At 30.9% G+C, this 22,619-nt stretch overlaps 2 protein-coding genes across 4 annotated transcripts; one reads left to right on the plus strand and one right to left on the minus strand.

The window, feature by feature from the left end:
* The first annotated feature begins 878 nt into the window (after nucleotides 1-878).
* On the plus strand, nucleotides 879-8,820 carry LOC109802227 (signal peptide peptidase-like 4). 2 transcript variants are annotated; one of them, XM_083072970.1, is made up of 14 exons: nucleotides 880-1,176; nucleotides 2,057-2,215; nucleotides 2,352-2,463; nucleotides 2,712-2,831; nucleotides 3,087-3,238; nucleotides 3,501-3,683; nucleotides 4,565-4,599; nucleotides 5,804-5,966; nucleotides 6,807-6,860; nucleotides 7,071-7,163; nucleotides 7,276-7,418; nucleotides 7,552-7,622; nucleotides 7,785-7,868; nucleotides 8,168-8,820. In XM_083072970.1, the coding sequence occupies exons 1-14, from the start codon at nucleotides 1,042-1,044 to the stop codon at nucleotides 8,278-8,280; spliced, it is 1,617 nt and encodes a 538-aa protein (XP_082929096.1). In that variant the 5' UTR covers nucleotides 880-1,041; the 3' UTR covers nucleotides 8,281-8,820. The 2 variants fall into 2 exon arrangements, with proteins under 2 accessions (XP_082929097.1, XP_082929096.1); XM_083072971.1 differs by lacking the exon at nucleotides 7,071-7,163 and having other exon boundaries at nucleotides 879-1,176.
* A 368-nt stretch (nucleotides 8,821-9,188) lies between these two features.
* On the minus strand, nucleotides 9,189-17,483 carry LOC109802228 (SKP1-like protein 21). 2 transcript variants are annotated; one of them, XM_083072972.1, is made up of 10 exons: nucleotides 17,299-17,483; nucleotides 15,973-16,305; nucleotides 14,833-15,057; nucleotides 14,516-14,707; nucleotides 14,319-14,429; nucleotides 14,050-14,125; nucleotides 13,121-13,227; nucleotides 12,879-13,030; nucleotides 10,052-10,185; nucleotides 9,189-9,451 (listed from the first exon to the last, which is right to left on the minus strand). In XM_083072972.1, coding segments are annotated over exons 2-10 (1,035 nt in total). In that variant the 5' UTR covers nucleotides 16,009-16,305; nucleotides 17,299-17,483; the 3' UTR covers nucleotides 9,189-9,449. The 2 variants fall into 2 exon arrangements, with proteins under 2 accessions (XP_082929098.1, XP_020219088.1); XM_020363499.3 differs by having other exon boundaries at nucleotides 13,133-13,227; nucleotides 17,299-17,477.
* Between the last annotated feature and the right edge of the window lie 5,136 nt (nucleotides 17,484-22,619).

The raw sequence follows: 22,619 nt of genomic DNA on the forward strand, positions 1-22,619 counted from the left end.
TTAATTTAATGGAATGAATTGATGACAATGCAATACAATTTAAGAGAAATTAATTTATAAAATAAAAAAATAATAATAAAATATAATTTTATAAAATTATTATATTCTTTTTTCTATCCGTATTTTTTTTAAGACGATGCATGTTACGAGACTTAAGAGGTATTTGAGATTCTTTTAAAAGAAAAATAGAGAAGTATTTAACACTCTTATTTATGGATAGATGATAATAAGTGACATGTATCACTTGTTCATTTAATGATCAACAAAAACATCAATTACTTCAGTTAAACATCAAATGAATTTCAAAATAATACTACTTAAATTAATTTTTTTTATCAGTTCATTAAATTAAATATATAAATACACATCATTATAATTTGTAACATTAACTCGATCTGCTTCAATTTTATTCTTTCACATTTACATTTTGTCACATTATTCAGAACGAAATAATATCTCGCGTTCATGATTCAGTATAAGAATCATGCATGTGAAAAATAATCTTCAAAAAAGAGTTTTTTGCATTTCAGTACATTATTAAAAAAATTATAAAATAACGATTACTTATTATTATTAAAGAATGACGATTACTTTTTGTGTAATTGAGATTAATTAGATTCAAGTAATAACACTAAGAACTGAAAGAAGAGGAGAAAAAAAGTAATGAAGTTTGGAAATGGGCTTTGAATGTAGCGTGGACATCACGTACACAAGAAGGTCGTGGGCAACCTACCAAAGCAGAAACGTAAAGTATTGGAAATTCTCGTTCAACGGTTACCACGCGGTGTTTTCCTAATGTCCCATCCTACATTCGACAGACACAAACACCCAATAACCGAATTAAATAAAAATTAAAAATTTAAATAAATAAGTTAAAACCTCTGTGCTTCTTTTCTCTCTCTCCCTCCACCCCAATTCCCATTGTACCTTCTTCCTCTTTTTTCTTCCCAAAGATAAAATCTTTACCCTTCACACCCCAACCCCTTTTGCTTTCTCTCCTCAATTTTGCATCTGGAATCTGGCTTTTCAGTTCTCACCATCATGGCTTCACTTGGAGCTACCTGTGCTGTGTGTTCTGTGTTCATGATGTTTGTCACCTTCACTCTCGCTGGGGACATAGTGCACCCTGATAATATTGCCCCCAAGAAGCCTGGCTGTGACAACAACTTTGTCCTGGTAATCCTCAAAGTTGGGAAAAATAATGTCTCTGTTCTGAATTGAATGCTAAGCTGCTTGTAAAAAGGCCAATTTTTTTTTTATGTGATTTTGGTTTTGTTGTTAGTTTGGGTGCTGGGAAAGTGGAGCAAAGAAAGGTTTTTTTTTCTTTGAATTTGGTTGGGGGATGATTAGTATTTTTTTTCTTGTTCATAACTATTTTTGGTGATTTTCAAGGAAATTGGGAATTGGGTTGGGTTAAAATTCAAATTTTAATTTTCTGCTTTTGGGAAATTGAGAAATTTTTTCTTTTCTTCCCTTGACCTCTCTCCCATGCCCATCCTAATAAATGGTGCTATGGTGTATGCTCAATTCAAATGCTCTCTTCTGTGCTCTTAAACATAAGATGCTCAGTTATGAGCTATGTTTTACATTGCTTGTGGCATCAATCTCTGGATTTTCCCTTTTTCTTCATCAGTTTTCTCCCTCAGCTAGACTTGTATTCTGGATACAACTCAAAGACCTGGAATCTTTTTAATGCCTCTTGAAAGTTGTTAACCATTCATTATCTGTCCTATAAAACATTTTTAGCCATTTGCATCTTTTCTTCTTGATTAGCCTTCCATTGAGGATATTATTTTTTGCTAGAAAAGAAGGAAACGTTAGAGTGCTTGAATACTTTCTAAATTGGAATTGGAGCAAGGTGATGGTGACCAAGACAATGATAGAAGCATATTTTATGAAATCTTAAAAGCAAAATCTTCAAATCTCTTAGCCTAAGTTTTTCAGTGTTTCAACAAGCTACTATGTGGCATCTTGCTATTTTCTTACAAAGATTGATAGGTCTAATGTATGAATGAGTTTTTTCTTTAACAACTTTGACTAATTTCTCTTTTCTTAGGTTAAAGTCCCAACTTGGATTGATGGTGTGGAAAGCTGTGAGTATGTTGGTGTTGGTGCAAGATTTGGCCCGACATTGGAATCTAAAGAAAAGCATGCTAACCATACTAGAGTTGCCATTGCGGACCCTCCTGATTGTTGTAGCAAGCCTAAGAATAAGGTATTCCAACTTTATGCTTTAGAACTAACCAAATGCAACTTCTCCTCTGATCTGAAGCATAGAAGTTCAGATTAAAAAGCTCTATTTTTTTATATGTTTATTAGTTTGTAATATGGAGTGCCTTGCAATTTGTTAGCTCACTGGCGAGGTCATTTTGGTGCACCGAGGACAATGTAGTTTCACAACCAAGGCAAATATAGCTGAAGAAGCTGGTGCTTCAGCCATCCTCATTATAAATTATCGTACAGGTGTTTGCATGCAATTTTTGCTTTTCTAAAATGCCCTTTTGAATCTAAAGTCTGTTTCATTTCCCTTTTCTGCATGCCAATTTTACAGATAAAGGTGATGTGATCCTGTTCCTATGGTTCATAGTTTCAAATAGAATGCTATATAATTTTCGTTTCTTATTTGTTGTTAGAATAAACAGACATTTTGCAATATTGTGATAGTGTTTGTTTTAACTTTTTAGCAACCATTTTATGTCCTTATTATACAGAACTTTTCAAGATGGTCTGTGAAGCGAATGAAACTAATGTTGATATTGGAATACCTGCTGTAATGCTTCCGCAAGATGCCGGTGAAACCTTGGAAAATCGTATACTAAACAATTCAGTAGGTATGTTTCACTTTCTCTGTGAATGTATCCATTCTTTTGTAATCAATTATAGCTCTGCTTTGCCACAGGAAAATTTAAAATAACTACTTAGGCTATTGCAAACGGAAAAGCACGCATTCCAAAGCTCTAAACTATGAAGCAACTTTTTCTATCTTTTCCGTTGAGCATGATTTTGTAGGTTTCTAACTAGAAACCAAACACTTAATATTTTGATTTCTTGATCTGATTGATTATTCTTTGCATTTCTGTCTTAAGTGTCTGTGCAGTTGTATTCTCCACTGCGTCCATTGGTTGATGTTGCAGAAGTGTTTTTATGGCTTATGGCCGTTGGTACCATTCTCTGTGCTTCTTATTGGTCTGCTTGGACTGCCAGAGAGACGGCTGTTGAGCAGGAGAAGCTATTAAAGGTTTCCTAGTTTCTTTTCATGTCAATTTCTTTCATTTTTCCTAATATTTTTGGCTTGACATAAAAATGAATACTAAAGTTGACAAAGACACAACACATAGAAATTGTGGAAAGAAACTTAGTAAAACAATGAAGTGCTTGTGTTCTTTGCAGACCTGTCAAATATGTTTTCTAAAGTTAACAAAGACAACAAAGCTTTCTTCTCAAATTTTAAAGGAACTCGTTAATCCAATTACTAACATATAGAACATTTACACTTGCAGGATGCTTCAGATGAATATGTAAATGCTGAGAATGTTGGTTCTAGTGCTTATGTGGAAATCAGTACTGCAGCAGCAATATCATTTGTTGTGATTGCTTCTTGTTTCTTGGTTATGCTTTACAAATTGATGGCATCATGGTTTGTTGAAGTTCTGGTGGTTCTATTTTGCATTGGTGGGGTTGAGGTGAGTTGTTACCTTTCCATTTTCAAGCTTGATTCTTGTTGGCTATGATTCTTCCCTTGGCCTGCCTCCAATTGATTTACTGATCAGCCATATTCCTATACTTTTTTTTATCATCATTTGGCATCTTCTTTAAGAAACATGCAAAATCTTGGGTGGTTTACTTAGTTTCATCTGTATATCCTTAACAACCTTTTGCTTCCATCACATATAACCCAATTCCCAATCCAATCATGTTAACTTTTCTTAAAATATTCTGTTCGCCATTCTTCTCTTGATCTCTTTAAAGATGTTTGTCTGTTAGACTTGAAGAGAGATTAGCATGCTTATGTTTGGATAGCTAACAGTGGAATAGGATGGGGAAAGCCTCAAATTGGAGGAGAAGAAAAATGGTTATTGGATGAAATAAGATGGAATATATTGCATTCAACCTTCAACGCCTGTTTGGTTACAAATTTAGAAGAGTTTTTGAAAACTTTTCTATCGAAAATAAAGAGATAAGCTTCAAAAAAGCTCTCAATCCTATTCTGCTCCATTCCATTCTCTTTTAAACAATGCAAACAGTGTTACCTTATATCAATTCATTCCATTCTGCCACATTTCATCCCTTTCCATCAATCCAAACATAGTTATCTTTTGTAATTTTCTTGTGAGGATGACTAATCCTTGCTTATTGTACTCTTCTGTTAATAAAAAATCCTTACCATTCCAAAAAAATGACATTAGGCCTTAGTTTGGTTTTGGGGTAAATAGAAAATTAACTAGGGAATGAAAAATGAGTCCTGGTTTCAATAATTTTTATCTTCATGACTACAATTTGTGAACATGATGTTATTGTTGATGTATAGCAGTTGACTGAATCTTTAATCTTCATGTCCTTTCAGGGGCTACAAACTTGCTTGGTGGCCTTGTTATCATGGTAAGTATTTTGTCCTTGTTTCCTTGTTTGAATTTGCGGTGGTCATGTTGAGCGAGAAATCATGCACTTTTAATAATCAACATCAACCCAAGATCATGTTGGGTGATGCATAATTTATTTATGATCTTAAATTGTAGTCAACTTTTATGAGTTAAATCAGGAATAACTGTTTTAATTATTGTTGTTATAATGATACGCTTGTAGCAAATTACTGGGGAGAATAATTGACCAAGTGGTCGGCTCTTTTTCATATACCTCTGACCTGAAAGTCTTAGCATTGAATAGTACTCCCTCTAGAGTCAATTATTAAGCAAAATTAACGAACCTGTGTAGTTAATTAATGTCATTTAATTTTGTTAATGTCAATTAAAGATAAGTTATTTCCCAATACTACTCTTCAAACTTGATATTAAGAATAAAAGGGTGATTTAAAATAGAATCTTGATTAAATGAAATATATTTTAGAGATGATAGCATTAAATAGGGTAAAATTAGTTAAAAATTGATTATATTTAAGTCAACCATTCATGATTTTTAATTATATTCGAGTTTGGGGAAAGCACTCACAACACAACTTTATACTCCAAATTTGGCAAAAAAACATGTACTACTTCTGGTCCTTTATATAATAAATAAATGAGAGCATTTTTTTTGTCTTAATTATAAGAAACTGGTACCACTTTCAAATGTATTAATTGTTAATTTTCTTTTACGCCCTTAATATAATGTGAAGTTTATTAATGAATTATTCACTCGTTTTTCTTTATAGTGTATGTATTTATGGACTATTAATAACAAATCATCTCATTCGTTGGAAAATTATTCCTTGAATGACGAGTAGTGTCATTAAATATAATAATCACTTAAATTAATTAATTTTATGGGTAATTTTAGGATAAAATTTAAATTTAAGACATTATTAATTAAAACTAACTGATTTAACTTTTAAGTCTCATTGAATTAAATATTTATTTTTTATATATAGGTCCAAGGACGGTATTTCCATGTAAACATTGCTAAAAATGAATTAAATCTAACTTCAGCATGGACAAGGTTTTTTACCTTTTAATGTCAGTTTTACAAGAAGCAACGTTCTCACAAACAAAAAAATGACTTAAGTGTGAGGTTTCTTGCTGTAAAGTAGATTGTTTATTCTATTAGTTTTCCATATAATGATATGGAATTGACACCAAAATGTGTATAGTTTCAGATGGTTCCAACATGCTGCACAAACATATGTCAAAGTACCCTTCTTTGGTGCTGTATCATATCTGACAGTTGCTGTTACTCCCTTCTGCATAGTGTTTGCTGTGCTTTGGGGAGTTTATCGTCGTGTATCATTTGCTTGGATTGGTCAAGATATTCTTGTAAGAATTGTTCTGTTACCTTTGTCTTTTGGCTTGAGTTTTCTTTCACACTTTTTCTTACTTTTTTCAACTGGTAGTTCTGATTAAAATATAGAAATTTATGATGCAATCACGAGCAATACCCCTTGCTGCATATTCTTCCTATCCATTGGAATGTTACTGGTGTATAACAATTTTTTTTAAACGAGTATGGAATATCTTCTTGAAGTGATTAAAATGAAGATTGAGCATATTCACTCCGAGTTTCGCAAACATAAAGATCTAGTAAGGAAATTACTTGTTGCATTTGTATTATCTGCTAGATATGAAATCATGAACCAAGAGACTTGAGGGGATGCTACCTTTTATATTGGTTAACTGAGCAACCATATTAGTCTCATCTCACTAGGTGAGTTCGGCTGCATGGATCATACAGCACCATTGGACTTAGTTAAAAATAAAATTCTCACGGATATTACTCACTATTGGTCAAGTGTATAACAGTAAAAAAAATGATTAGATTTCAAACCTTTTGCTTTTTAAGGCTGTTACCAAAGACCAAACTACTTTATTTCATGTGAACTGTCAAGTGCTACATGGTTGTAGATTGTTCTTGGCCGATTGTTATTGTTAAAATGTTTCTTATTTTTGTTTCTTTTTTGCTTCCCTGCCTTTTCAAATTCTCTTTTGGCACTTAAAAATTTGGCTTAAAGCCATGATATTTGCCCCATTTGGTAACCTTCAATTTGATATTGAAGTTTTTCCATTTATCCTGAACTTAGTTTGCTGAGTGGTAAGCTTGCAAACTTCCAATAAATTGAGAAACAATTTGTTAACTTTTTTTAATCGTTTATATTTCAGGGCATTACATTGATAATTACAGTTCTACAGATTGTTCGCATACCAAATCTCAAGGTGACTACTATAATAACTATTCATACATCATTTTTTCACTTTCTGGTTTTGAAAGAGTTTTTCTTTAGCACAATCTCCTACTTACGTTGTTTTTGACTTTCTTTAAATTTAAAATTTTGGATGGATAAAGGGCATTGAGTATGGATTTACTGTATAACTGACCTATTTTTATTGACAAAAGGAACTAATTTATACAATTTTCTCTGTAAGGTTGGAACTGTTCTTCTCAGTTGTGCCTTCCTATATGACATCTTTTGGGTGTTTGTCTCTAAATGGTGGTTCCATGAGAGTGTGATGATAGTGGTGATTGTTTTCAAACATCTCCCTTCTCTTCCTTTCTTCACAAAGCTTGATTTTTATCTCAAAACATGATTCTTTTCTTATTAAACTAATGCAACATTTTCACTTTTTGCAGGTAGCTCGAGGTGATAGGAGTGGAGAAGATGGTATCCCCATGCTACTCAAGATACCACGTTTGTTTGATCCTTGGGGTGGTTACAGTATCATTGGTTTTGGGGACATCATCTTACCAGGGCTTCTAGTAGCATTTTCACTGAGGTTGAAATCAAGTCATACATAAATATCCTATTCATCATCTTCCTTGTACTCCTAATAAAAACATTTTGGAAGGCTGAAGAGAATGCTTATTACTTAGTTCATGAACTTGATTTTTCTATTGATAACTTTACAGGTATGATTGGTTGGCAAAGAAGAACCTTAGGGATGGATACTTTCTGTGGGCAATGACTGCTTACGGTTTAGGTATGCTATGTTTGATCTGCGGGTAGTTTTCAATAGATAGAATGTGATAGATAACAGAGTAATTGTTTGAGCTTTGAAAGTGTTTGGACCTGCTTACTCTGAAAATGTGGAGGTGACTATATGTTTGGTCTTTACATCTAATTTTTTGAATTTTGATCACAGGTCTCCTTATCACATACGTGGCTTTGAACTTGATGGATGGACATGGTCAACCGGCTTTGCTTTATATAGTCCCATTTACACTTGGTTAGTAAAATTATGATCGAAACATAATTAAATTTGAATTAAAAAACACTGATTATTGTGCGAAAAAGAAACATTTGAACATGTTCTATTAGTTGTTGAACTTGCTGAACTGATTATGGTGCAGATATAATTATTTTTGAAGTTTTATCCATGTTTCTTGGAATGATTTTATTTTCACTTACATGCGGAGTCTGTCATAGAGGCCTTCCATGCACACCACTGTATTACATGAGCCATGCTTGGTTACAGCATGAATGAAAACTGGAACCAGTTTTTGAAACCCTTTTCTGTATTTGCAGGTACCTTTTTGTCACTGGGAAAGAAGAGAGGTGAACTCAAGATTTTATGGACAAGAGGTGAACCAAAAATACTTTGCCCGCACATCCAAGAGGATCAATCAACAAATCAGTAATCCCCAGCAGGAATAGCATCTTAGGTGTTAGTTTACACGAGACTTATAGCAAATCTTAGAAGATTCTGTAACATCTGTAACTTTGTCATAACCAAATTTCAGAAAAATGATATCATAGCATGTACTTGATTAGATACCCACACAACTGTTAGATGTTGGAGGACCCCATGCTAAACTGTTTATGGTAAGAATAGTTCTTTTTCTGAAATAGAAGATGGTCTGAGGTGAGGAGATTCGAGAAACATCCCGTTTCCTGATTCTGGCTTAGGGGCATGGTTTTTTTACGGTTATCTTTTAGAAGTTTGCTTCCATGAGAGGCGCTCTGGCTAAAATGATGTCGTCTTTCTCAAGCAAAAGAAGTCAAATGACATGCGTGGACAACTCGCAATCAATTGAGGTTAGACTGGAAGATGATAATGATGATGATACGGTGGTTTGAAACTTGCGAACTGTGAAGTAGAAGATGGTTAAATTTCTTTTTCTGTAAAATTATTCCATGTATTAAATTGTCAATGTATCAAAAAGTGCTTGTACCTTGAATCAGGCTCACTTTTCACCAGCTTTAATTCCAACTGGATAGCAACAACACACAAAAGCACCACCAAATGATCTCCTATTAAGCTCATAAATAATTAAGATTATTTAGGGAGGGGAACTTGGAGGAAATAGAAAGGCAATTAACCCTGTATTCCCAAAGTCATGGATCTTTCGTATCTCCTCTTCAATCTTTAGATTTAATTTCAAACCATTATATCACTGAAATTTTTTATACTAACACTCACTCCTATAGAAAAACTTGGTAATTCTTTCTGTTTCGCTCAAAACTACATAAATCATAAGGTACAGACGAGCCTTTAAATCAAAATCAAAACTTAAAAGGAACAAACCAAAAGCAAATGCACAGGACATAATCCACACAAGCTCAACCTTTTTTATTTCTTTCCTGTAAGTACAAGAGAAAGCCCCTAGTAGCAAATAGCACCAGAGCTAAACACCAACAATGAACCACAAAGAATAAATTTGAACACTAAGAGGAGAAAAAATGAAAATAACTGACATGCAACAGTTTTCAAGCATGTGTCAGTATCTCTCAAAATTGTTCAAGCCTTTAGTCATCTGGGTAGGCTTGCAATCTTTTACGCATTCATTTCCAATCCATCCAAGTCAAGTCCTGTACAAACAAAGATATGTATCGAGTTTCAGATGACAAGGTGAAAATGACTCGAATGAAATAGAAACTGTCATTTTGAGCATGTTATATCAAAAATAGGGGAAATCATAATCATAAGTTCTTCATTACTAAATTGCACACTGAATATAATCAAGCACTATTCTAGGAGATAACAACAAACTCACAGATTACCAAATTCATCATGTCAAATACGGTTGTAAGATTAGAAATTCTTTGGCAATTATAGTGATTCATGGTTTCTACAAGTTGACAGGACATGGTAAGAGGTAAACTCTACTTCGCAAAGCAGTCACTCTAACAGATTAACTTGCATAAAATAAATAACAAAAGGAAACAAATTTGAATAAAAATAAAAGGTGAAGATCGAAAACATGTTATCAGCTCTAGCAGACCAGATTGCAGAAGCTGCAGATAACTAGAATGATAAACTCATTTTAAAAGGAAGAGAAATGAATGGCAGGAATATCTATTATACAAGATTTTTAGTAAGAGAGAGAAAAACCTTTTGGAGAAATGAAAGTTCAGCTAGCAAGCATATAATGGATAAGTAAAAACACTCAAAACAGAAGGAAAACATACAAGCATTTCGCCGTAGAAAACTATTTCCATTGGGAGTAAAAAGCATTGTCTTCTTTTCTTGTCCTGTTGATAAAAATTCTTGCATCCTCTCTGGCCAGTCAGAATTCAAACGCCGGGCAAAATCTGCCACTTCCCTGTGTCCACAAAGGGCATCGAGCACATAAGATTTGCTGAGCATCATCTTAAAAACACATTTATAAGCAAGTAATATTCTGTATATATAATCTTAAAAGCACATTTATATAACCAACAAAAACATTTCTTTACAACAAAATGATACGTTTCTCACCCAAAAGAATGAGGAAAAACAGCACAGAAGACAATTAATTAATACGAAAGAAGGGAAACTCTCGGGTTCTACGCCATAAATGTGTACTAATTTTGTTTTAATAGTGGCAGGTTTGTACAACTGTAACTAACTCAGACATCATAGTTAGCGTAGGTAGTTATGCAATGCAGTTGTATTTGACTCACGGTTCTGTCATCAGCATATATGTATAGCTGATATCCGAAACTGAATTCATTGTAACAATAACCAACAAACTAGAAATAAAACTTATAACTCCGAAATTTTTTCTCTCCTTAGTTTCTGCTTCCTCCATCTAGTTGTAAATACTTTTTCTATTGGACATAACTTGGATACAGTATCTATGATACGGTTGGTGGGTGCTGCTCTCTAAGCACAATTAGTTTCATCTTGGGAAGTCTGCATTTAATGTAAATGTATATTACCAAGATAAAACTCTAATTTTGACTGAAAAACAGCACCAATAGTACTCATGGTGTTGAACCTAAGTTTTGTCTTTTTCTATTTCCATCACAAATAATAATGTCGACTCTGCTGTAACTGTCCATTCTCTTTTTTCCATGGTATCAAAGACTAGGCGTCCCAATTTCAACGTCATGATAATTGTACTACAACAATGGAATATCAATAAAAGCACTTCTAATTATGTTCAGCCTGCTTTGTTTGAAAAACACATTGACTGCCTTTTCTTCCACAGCAACTTATAATTCATCACTTGAACTAGTATATGGCAATTTGTGGGGAGACCTACCCCTCTACTATCCTCCAACCATTTTCTGTACTACATTACTTTTGCTAATGCTTATTCCATATTCACTTGGATCTACGTACTCAAAAACAAGTCACAAACCTTCATTACTTTTCAACAATTTAAATACATGACTGAAACACTGTTAATTGCAAAATTTGTCTGATACCAATTCCCTAAATTCTAGGAGAATCACAGTATCTCATTAATTGGAAGGATAGGAGTCAACTACAGTTATATATCACTCTTGTAATTTTGGGATTCCTAATTAATTATGGGAATATCCTATTTATTATTTCCTTTTTCCCTTCTTCCTCTTTTCTATATAATGTCTCATTTGAAATAAATAAGACAGGAAATATTTTCTTACCCTCCTCATAAAACCTCTTCAAATTGATTGGGAAGGAGAGTTTCAACCACTCACCAAGTTTTTAAAGAACTCAGGCATTATACTTGGGCATCGTCCCTCCCACACAATACCAAAATGGTGTAGTAAAGAGAAAACAAAGGCATGTTGTCAACTTTGGTCTTTCCCTATTCAGTCATGCCGGTTTTCTAAAGAACTCAGGCGTTATATTTGGGCATCTTCCCTCCCACACAATACCAAAATGGTGTAGTAGAGAGAAAACAAAGGCATGTTTTCAACTTTGGTCTTTCCCTACTCAGTCATGCCTTTTGCCCTTAAAATTCTTGGGTTATGCCTTTATCACTTCAGTTTTCTTAATCAATAGAGTTCTCACTGCAGCACTTAACTCTGCAGTTCCTTATACACAATTGTTCAACCAAATGCAAGATTAATCATCCGGAGTCCTTGTTTGTGCTTGCTTACCTCTTCTGAGACCTTATAATACTCAAAAATTCAATATCAAATCCATGAATTTATATTTTTTGGGTATTCTGTATTCCCCCTCTGACAAGGGCTACAAATGCTTATCTCATGCTGGTAAATTGTTCATTTCAATGGTTCAATGAAATTTAATTTCCCTACAAAGAACTCTTCTCACCGGATTCTGCTACTTCTATTCCTGTCCCTCAACCTATTCCAGCTGCAATTCCACTGGTGTACTAGCTTTGTTTCAATATCTGGCGGGTTTGTACGGCTGTAACTAATTCAGAATGTTAGTTACTGTTAGTATAGGTATTTATGCAGGTGTAACCAACTACAGTGATTGTAACAATAATTGACATATTTAGAACTAAACTTTACACTCTTCTCTGAAATTATCTCTCTCTCTGTCTCTCTCTTCTAATAATCAACAAGTTTCATGAGCATTGCACTTAGTGTTAAGCCACGGACTTGATGCCTTATGAACCAATAGGAGAAAATGTAATGAACTTAGGAAATAGTAGAAGCAAAAAACTAAGGGAGCAATTCAATACTCGTCATAATATTGCAAACACTTATGAATGAATAAGGGGGAAATATTAATTATCATCCTAAGCAAGTTCGCAAATCTTATAGACTTAACCATCAAAGTTTTAAAATATTCAGGATCATGAAAAATTAATATTTAGATTGATATAGGATACAAAATATTACTAAATTTATCATTCTCTTCCAAAAAAAGACCAAGAATGAAAACACGATAAGTTGTAAAGTCCAATAAATTGGCATTGTCATGTCTCCCTCTGATATAATTAGTGCGTATTTGGTTCATTCTACTAGGAGAAATAATTGTTTTCTTTTCACAACTTCCTGGGAGCTTTTTAAAATGATCATTTATTTCTCTTGAAAAAGCATTACCAAAGATGCACTTAGAATGTAGCCCCACCTGTCAATTTTTTCCTTCAGTGCAGGATCAATCCCATCATCTCCATCATCAAACTCCTTTTGAGCAAAAAGGTCTTCTGTATGTGAATTTGAGGTCTCAGCAATTCCATCAGCTTCAACACTTTGGTGTCTGATATTTTGACCATTTACTTCCTATCACGAGATAATAAAAGGCAACACTATGATTTATATGACAAATAATTGACTCTTTCCAATAAAATAAAACTGAATATTTACAAAAACCTTCTTATTCACCTCAGAAGCTTCCTTCGGAGAAGAGTTCTTCTGTTGTTGCTCTTTTTTTCTTCTATTTTTCTTTTTATTCTTGGATGCTTTAATTCCCTTTGGATCTGTGACAAAAATTTTCACCATTGATTAGGCATTCGAGGGAATTAAACCAGAAAATAAATTAAAAAAGATATAGCTCTCAAAATATTCCCCACTCAAGAGAATTAAAAAACAGTTCTAAAATGAAACAAGTGAAAGCTACTCAACATAACTTTATCAAGAACCATGCTATAGTGGCGCATACTAGGATCAGTGATGCCATGCATTTGTCATGTTAGAACCAATGGTCAATGGTAAAGTTATCATTCCTCATCATCGTTAATATTTACCCTGTTATATAAAAAGTAAATAACACTAACCACCCTTGAGTTTTATCAAATTAACACTAACTTTATCCTATTTTCCCTTCAAAATTGCACTCCAACCCAATGAGATATGTGGTTGGGGGGGGGGGGGTGTAAACAAATGCTAGTAATATAGAATAGGAAACTGATATTAGCACTGGCCTTTGCAGTGCTACTTCAATTCAATGAGTAATTTAAAGGATACTAGGAAGAATCTATCTATTACAAATAATTAATCTCTCAAATTTAGATACACCATTATATTTTATCATAGTCCACCGATGTTGGATATTTGTCTGTCCATACTAGCATTAAGAATTAGACGGTTAAAGGAACTAAGTAATACTAATTTTGAGGCTGCAACCATGGTAACAAATCAACCATTAGGCTCATCATGTAGGTTTAGCAGAATAATTTCATGTGGTTCTCAAATAATATAAAACAGACTTCAACAATTAGGTATGAGCCATATATATTGCACTAATCTAGGGAAAGAAACACGAAGTAAACTAAACAGAAACAAGGGCAAAAAAGTTGTACCTCCATTTCCATTAATGAAAGATAAAAGGTCATCAACTGAACGTTCATCTGCATGCTCTTCTTCAGCTTCAACATTCTGAAACATGCAAGGGATTAATTCTTATTAATTCAACAATCTAAAAATTAGTACATGAGAAGAGATGCAAGAAAACATCTTCCCAGCAAAAGTTCAATTAAATTAGGAATATCTAATCAAGGAATAAGGACTACACTATATAATGTGACATATATTGTAAAATGGTAAAAATAAAGAAACAACACTCTGGTACCTTTAACCTCTCACGCTCTCTTAGTTCTTTTCTCTTTTTGGCATACAATCGATTCAAAAGCCTGATCCTTGGGTCATCAGTTGTGTTTTTCAAGGGCTCCAACTTCTCTTCCTGCATCAAAATCATGTGTGAAAAAAGATAATTGAAGATGAACTAAGACATAATTGGCATACAGAGTTCTCACAATCACCAGACACCTCAGTAAGATCATCAGGCAAATGAAATATCTCACGTATCTCCTCTGGAGATTTTCCTTCAATTATCCGAGCAAGTGCACGACTCGTAAGATCAACCAATGGCTTCAACTGAAGGCTGTCTGCAGCAGATGTCAACTCACAGAGCCGTTTCGTTTCCATCCTAATGAACTTCTCATCATAAGATTTTCGTTCCTTTACAAAGAATAACCCCTAGTAAGATCATCTGGACATACATTGTTTTTCAGCCCTAAACTACCATGTATAAAGATAATAACAATTTAAAAGCATTAAAGAGCGAAGTAGAACAGGTAGTAAACCTTGTTTGAGCGACCCGGTACTTGGTGAAAACGACAATAATCAAGAATTAAGCTCAACATCGCAGGACTGACTCGTTGAGGAAGACATATTGCACAATTCTTGGAAGATCCCATGCCCTTTTGTATTATTTCTTGACAAATCAGAGGACAATACATTGCAATTTCTTGTTCCACTTGTTGGATTGAACCGTCTGATGTCTCAAGCCAGATATAAGGCTTCATCATCTGAATTTTTTATATATAACAAAGAATTTATTAGGAAAGAAGAATAAACAAAAGTAAAATACACCACAAATGAGGAGAAGAAAAAATCAAGAAACATGCAACACAGCATGCCAATCTTTCTACAGATTGATCAAAGGCACTACTCTAAAAAGATCATTGGCAAAACATCAAAAAGAGAGAGAGAAAAAAAAAACTATCCCAAATGAACCTACAATTGTCTAGAGAAGCTCCAACCAAATACACCAAAGAACTGCAAACTCTGAACAATACCTAAGCATTTTGGTATCTCTGCTTGCTGGCAGACATAACCAAATCTTCTAAGATTAACATACTGGATGACTGGAATACTAATCTAGTGCAATGCCAACTTAATTATTAATTTGAATAATATTTATATGAAATTAACAAATTGAACTTCAGCCATACCAGAATTAATTAACATACAGGAACTCTAAACCAGGGTAATACCAATTCCTCTAAACTCATCCCTTTACAAGCCAAAACTAAAGAAACTTCATATTCTTGCCTAATAATTAAAACTCTAAACACATGAAACACCAACTTAATTATCCTTCAAAATTCTCAACGACGTTTGAGGGAAAAAAAACAATAAACATTGTAAGAGAATAATAATATTTACAGTTCACTACAGTTAATTAACTCATTAAACTATTTTCAAATTGAAAAATGTAAATATAATAACAAATATTACTACTAATCAAGTACTGAAACATAAAGAACAGAATGCATTCTTTACTAAATCTTAAAGGAATAATTTCAGCATGACAACCAAACAAAAATGAGATAAAGAAAAAGAAACCTAAAGCAGTACAAATTAATTACTTAAATAAAGATTTAACCACTGAACTATATGGGTTAAAAAAGGAAAAACCTTTATACAAAAAAGTTTCATACCTCAGGTTTAATAACCGCCATGTCAATTTCTGACATCTTAAACCAATTTGAAAAGTAAAATCAACTGATATTGGAAGTTTCTTTGTGATGCAAGCAATGTTTGCTAAGGTACAAATTTAAATTTCAACTCCAGACAACCACATAATACCATCCACCTATCAAAGGAATTCCGCAACCAGGATTAAGAAGCTCCCACAACATTTCTCAAATGCATGGTTTGTGAAAGTATTTGCAGTGATACACAAATCTCTATATCACAAAGCAAAGCAGATGTAAACTTGCAAAAGAGAAGAATGGAGAATAACTCAGCATCTTTCACGTTCAATGCAACACCTGTAAAGAACAGAACACGAGGTCACTATGTGCAGAAAATGCCTGTAGAGAAATGAATAGTAGGCAGACATAAACTTCCACGAAATTAAGGGTGGCAATATATCAAGTTTGTGTCTTATACACTAAATACATTAACCACGACAAATTACCACAAATGGTAAGTTCTCTAAATATATTTACACACAGAGAGACTGAGAGAGGGATAGATGCCCTTATTGCTATTCAAGTCTATATCTACATAAAATTACCAAAATTTCTTTGCATACTCATGTTTGAATACATACATATTTGAAACCTGTGAAGAGTAAAGACACATTCAGCATCAAACTGAACAGATTCAACATCTAAGCAAAAAGCAATTCTCATAGTACAGAACTCATTTAATTAATCATTTGCTCTAGTATAAAATATCTACATTTAGACTAACAAGTACGAAATCTATTCTCCCTTCTCAAAACACCTTACACCATTCCTACTCACAAGCACCAAACTTTCATTTTCACTCAGCATTATCCAACTATATTACATTAATTTTCACACATAAAAACCCAGTTTAGCCACTCAAGAAGTAAACAGAGGCAATTTCCGAACACACCTATGATTCCCATAATACTACAACCATCCCTACCCACACCACCCCTCCCAAACAGTAATTTCAGATTGAACAAAAACCTAAACTTTATCATTTCTATCGCAAGAAAGCAATCACTAGCACCGTCTTTGCTTATAACATCATTTCCATCGAGCAAAAAAAAAAACATAACCCAACAAAAAAAAAACAGCAACATATAAAGATTATATGCTGCCACGAAAAAAAAAAAAAACACATTTTGAAGACAACCCACGATTCTTTACCACGTTCTAAGGCTAGAAAGACACTAAGATGTGGCAAAAGGAAAATGGGAAACATTCTTTTGCATTCAAATAGAGCAAGGGAACCCATGCGTTAGAGAGAGAGAGAGAGAGAGAGAGGAAGAAGAGGGGATTGAGTACCTGAGAAGAGAAGAGAAGAGAGAGAAAGGGGTTTTCTTTGAAATGGAGGGAATTGGCGGTTGTCGGCGATGGACAGAAATGGATAGATAGAATGGAAGAGAGAGAAAGAAGAGAGAGAGAGAGAGAACGAAGAGTTTTTGATTTCGATGAAAAAAAAAATAAAAAAAAAATGATTTCGAGGAAAATGGAAACGGAAAGTTTTCTACATTTTTTTATTATTTTGTTTCGTATAGTGACAAAGTTTCCAGTTTAGTTTAATTTTCAGTTCAGATTAATTTAATGGTGGGGAAGGGTTACTAAACGACGCCGTATGGATGTGGGCCTGGGTGTATAGTGGGCCTGAGTGTGTAGTGGGCCTTGTGATATTAACCTCAAAGAGTTGGGCTAGCCAATGAGATTGTGTTTTGTGATTCATTGACCTGATTCTGTGGTAAATTGACAGATAAAATAGAATTTTAAATAAAATGATAAAAGGGTGAAATTTGAGGATTATCCTGTCTAGACCAAATGATACAATTACAACACATCTCGTTGGTTTGAATGTATTTAGATTATAAAAAAAATAGTCACATGTTTTAAATCTCACTAAAAGTAATCAATTAATTTTTTTTAATAAATATTAGTTATCAACAACGTCAATGTAAAAAAAATCAAATAATTAAAACAAATTAAACATAAATGCATTGGATTTTAGAATTATGATATATTATTTCTATTACAAATTAGTATTTAATAATTATTACAATTAAAACAGAGGAATATGTAATGTAATAAATAATATGATAAAATTAGAAATTAAAAATTATTTTATATTGTTCAATTTGATTTACAAAAATCATAGTTAACGAGTAAAAATTATTAGAATCAGATTAATAATAGTATACTAAAAATTTTAGGTTCATATCTTGTTATCATCATATACTAAAAAATAAAAAATAGGTTAGATTAAATGAACTCACAAATTAAATGGTGGAACATAATGATTGTTTTTTATCGATTGAATGGTTAGTCTTTGACATAAAATAAAGATAAAAAAACTAAGTTCAAATTAATAAAAAAAAATATCAAACATCAAATAATTTTAAATTTCAAGTAAATAGTTGTCAAACATAAACATTACAATTAATTAGTAAATAATCAATTATTTTATTTGCTAAAATAGTATGTTGTGGGAATTAAATGAGTTAGTTTATGAAATCATGGACCAAAATTTATATAACTTATAAATAAGATAACATGTGTAAACTCGTAATTATATAGGTTATTTATGATCAACCTTGGTCTTAAAGGTAGTTTAAAAGTGTAGTTGTATAGAACTTTTAATCAAAAGTGACATAATTTTTTTTAATCTCTCATATTTTAAGAAAAAAAATTACTTCGTCCTTTATATATGTACATATCTTAAAACCCTAAATACATTTTATATTTTTAAATATTTTTAAAAATAGGACTTCAAACTCATACTTTAAGTGTCATTCAATTTATTTATTTTTTATTCATAAAAAAGAATTGTCTTTCAATTTCATATTAAAAAGTTGACATTAAAAAAAATATACACTCAATAATATATTATATTCACTCTCTAAGTTTGATATACCTAAAAAATGAAAAATGCACTTAAATGCAAAATTTGTAATTGATAGTTGAAGAAACTACTTTAATGTTTAAAAAATACACTATATGTAATAACTATATTTATTCTCTCAAATTATACTATGCACTTATTAGATAGATGTATAATTCTTTTAATAAAATTATATATCTATGTTTCATTAAATATATTTATGGTTTATATTTATATTTAAAAATTATGATTTATTTATTTATTGTTTTAACTATAGTCCATAAAATGTCAAAATCTATGTTGTCTACCACGAATCACAACAAAAGGCGAATTTCATGTGATGCGATCAAAACAGAAAATTAATCATATGTACCACAATCATGAAAATTCATATTGCAATCAAAATCATCAATAAACTATAAAATTAACAAATGACTGAAACCCAAACTTCGAACAAACTATGGAACTAACAATCGATTTTGAAACCCTAAATAATGTGATTTAGGGATATATTTATATATTGTTACCAATAACTAATTAAATTCATCAAAACTCAATGGAATAGGTATAAATTGGAAAATCAACCACTAGATATCATTTGCATCAACAAGTACTTACATAAAAATTATGGAATAATAATCAAATGATTACCTTGGAAAAGGGTAATAGAATATATGGGAATTCTAATGGAATTAGAATACAATGAAACACTCCGATGAATAAGGTCACTTTTAGAGAAAAAGAGGGCTGATTGTAGGGTAGTTTTTAAAACTAATTATGTAAATGAGATTGTTTTGAAATTATTTACGCATTTAGGCCACTTTACTACAGTGTCACTATGACTAATAGCGACACCAGTTTCACGTGTAATTTTTTTTGAAGTCATGAACGCCATATTACTAAAGTCGCTACAGCTGGTAACGCTTCATATAAAGTCGCTATAACCTATAGCGACACAAAACGGTTACATATAAAGTCGCTATAGCCTATAACGACACCAATTAATTTTATTTTATTAAAAAAAATTTATTTAAAATTTTAGTATATAATATGTTTAAAAAAATGTGATTTATTTAATTTTTTATAGTGTATAATAATAATTTAAAAAATGATAAAATAAATGTGGAGAAAAATACATGTGGAAAAGAAAAAAAAAAGGAAAAATATAAGATAAAATTAACTGAAGGAAAAAAATGTAAGAAAAACGAAAAAAAGAAGTATAAAACAAAAATATTTAAAATAAAAAAAGGGAGGTCGCTATGGGCCCTAGCGCGTCTAGTAATCCATAAAAATATATAAAATTGATTTAAAAAATATATAAAATATAAAAGAAAAAAATAAGTGAAGACAGAAATATAAAAAAAAATGAAAAAAAAGAAGAAGTATAAAATAAAAATTTTAAAAATATGATATGGACTATAGCAACCTTAGTTTTTTATTATTATTTAGAGTCGCTATGGGCTATAGCGACACAAAGTCGCTATGGCCCATAGCGACCTTAGTTTTTTTTTCCGTGTTTTTTGGTCTACCTAGAGTCGCTATAAGCTATAGCGACAAAAAGTCGCTATGGCCCATAGAGACCTCAACTTTTTTTTTTTTTCAAAAATTTTATTTTTTTGAGTCATTGGGTCATTTTTTTTTTATTTTTTCTCCAGATTTTTTCCCTACACTTATTTTGAATTATTTGTAAAAAATCTTGTATTTTTAATTATTTTTTATCCATATTTATTTTCCCATTTTTTTTTAAAAAAAATTTTATAATTCATTTTTTTTTCTTTTACCTTTTTTTAATATATTTTTCCTTCAGTTATTTATCCTTTTATATTTTACTTCATTTTTTTTCAATTTTTAAATTTTTTTTTATAAAAATGCTATTTTTTTAATCTATTTTTTTTATTTAAATTTATCTTAAAATATACTTTTTATTTTTTTTTGGTTGATTGAACTATTTTGAGTTATTTTTAAAAAATATTTTTTTTAATTTATAAAAATATTTTAAAAGATCAACTCTTAAAATAAATATATTTTAAAATTAACTGAACCAACAAAATAAAAAAAAACGCAGAAAAAAATAACTATAAAATAAAATATTAAAAATAAATTATAAAATAAATGTGGAAAAGTTAAAAAAAAATTAAATACTTCTTTTTTTGTTCCTTTTTTTTTATTTTTTCCTTCAATTAATTAAAATACATCTGGAAAAGGATAAAAAAAGAAAAAATATCAAATATCAAATTTACTGAAGGAACAAAATGAAAAAAATGCATTAAAAAAATAACTATAAAATAACTTTTAAAAAAATAATATATAAAATAAATCTGGAAAAACTAAAAAAAAAAAAAAAAAAAAAAGAGGTTGTTATGGCACCTCCAATAAATATATAAATTTTATTTTAAAAAATATTATTTTGTTGTAGAAAAATTATTAATATATTTTTAAACATCAAATTTTAAAAGAAAGATATTTTAAATTATATTTTTTGTCTATTAAAAAATATTTTTTTATTATAAAATTGAGTCATTTTTTTACTATAGCGACACTACTTAAGTCGCTACAGCCGGTAGCGACTTATATGTAGCTAAATTTATGAATTTAAAAAATAATAATAATAACACGTGGCACTGGTGTCATTATGGACCATAGCGACACTATAGAAAAGTATCCCAAAGGCGTAAATAGTTTCAAAACAGCCTCATTTACGTAATTAGTTTTAAAAACTATCTTACAATGGTCAATCAGCAAAAAAAGAGATAGCATAGTCGATATGCTTAGGTTTGGCGGTGGAAATGTTATATATATATATTTTTTTTGGTAGAGTTTTTTTTTAACAGGAAAATATTATATTAATAGTTGAGTAAAGCGATAATTTTTTAAATTGGAAAAAATTAAAAGCAAATACTTTAAAATCTTTCTTTAGTTTTTTTTTTAATATACTATATACACCGAGGAAAAATTCAAGTTAGATTGAGATTTTAATTATGATATTTTTGTATTTTAATTCTTTTTAATCTTTATAATTTTAAGATAATTTTTTTTAGTCTTTATACTTATAATTTTTTAATTTTAATTTTTTGTCATTAATTTTTTTTTTGTAATAGTCTCTTTTGTGTTAACGTAATAGATGTATTAATTGAACTTTGTATATTTAATGTCAAATTTATTTTGTTAGAGTTAATTTAAATTAAGTATGTCGATGTTTCATGCCTCTTTTGTACTATCACAAAATTGTCTCCATGATGTCAACACAAAATAAATAATGTTACAAAAAAAATTATCCATAGGACTAAAAGAATTTAAAAAATTACATATATAAGGAATAAAAAGATATATCTTAAACTATATGAACTAAAAATAATTGAAAAAATAAGTATAATAATTGAAAATATTTATTTTAACACAAAATAAATAATGTTACAAAAAAAATTATCCATAGGACTAAAAGAATTTAAAAAATTACATATATAAGGAATAAAAAGATATATCTTAAACTATATGAACTAAAAAGAATTGAAAAAATAAGTATAATAATTGAAAATATTTATTTTAAACTATAAAGAGTAGAAGGTAAAGTAAGATTATAGTACTAAAAAAAGTACTTTAACCAACTTTCAATTTGATGGTTAAACATTGACCGTGCAAAAATTCAATCCAATATGGTGGTTCAACCTTGTCCAAATTTAACCCATAGATTAGACTTTTTTTAAAATACACATTAATACAACTCTCTCAAATTTTTTTCTTAATACCCTTTAATTTT

This window comes from Cajanus cajan, chromosome 4 (genome assembly GCF_000230855.2).
Source record: "Cajanus cajan strain Asha chromosome 4, NIPB_CcT2T_4, whole genome shotgun sequence".
NCBI classification, from domain to species: domain Eukaryota; kingdom Viridiplantae; phylum Streptophyta; class Magnoliopsida; order Fabales; family Fabaceae; genus Cajanus; species Cajanus cajan.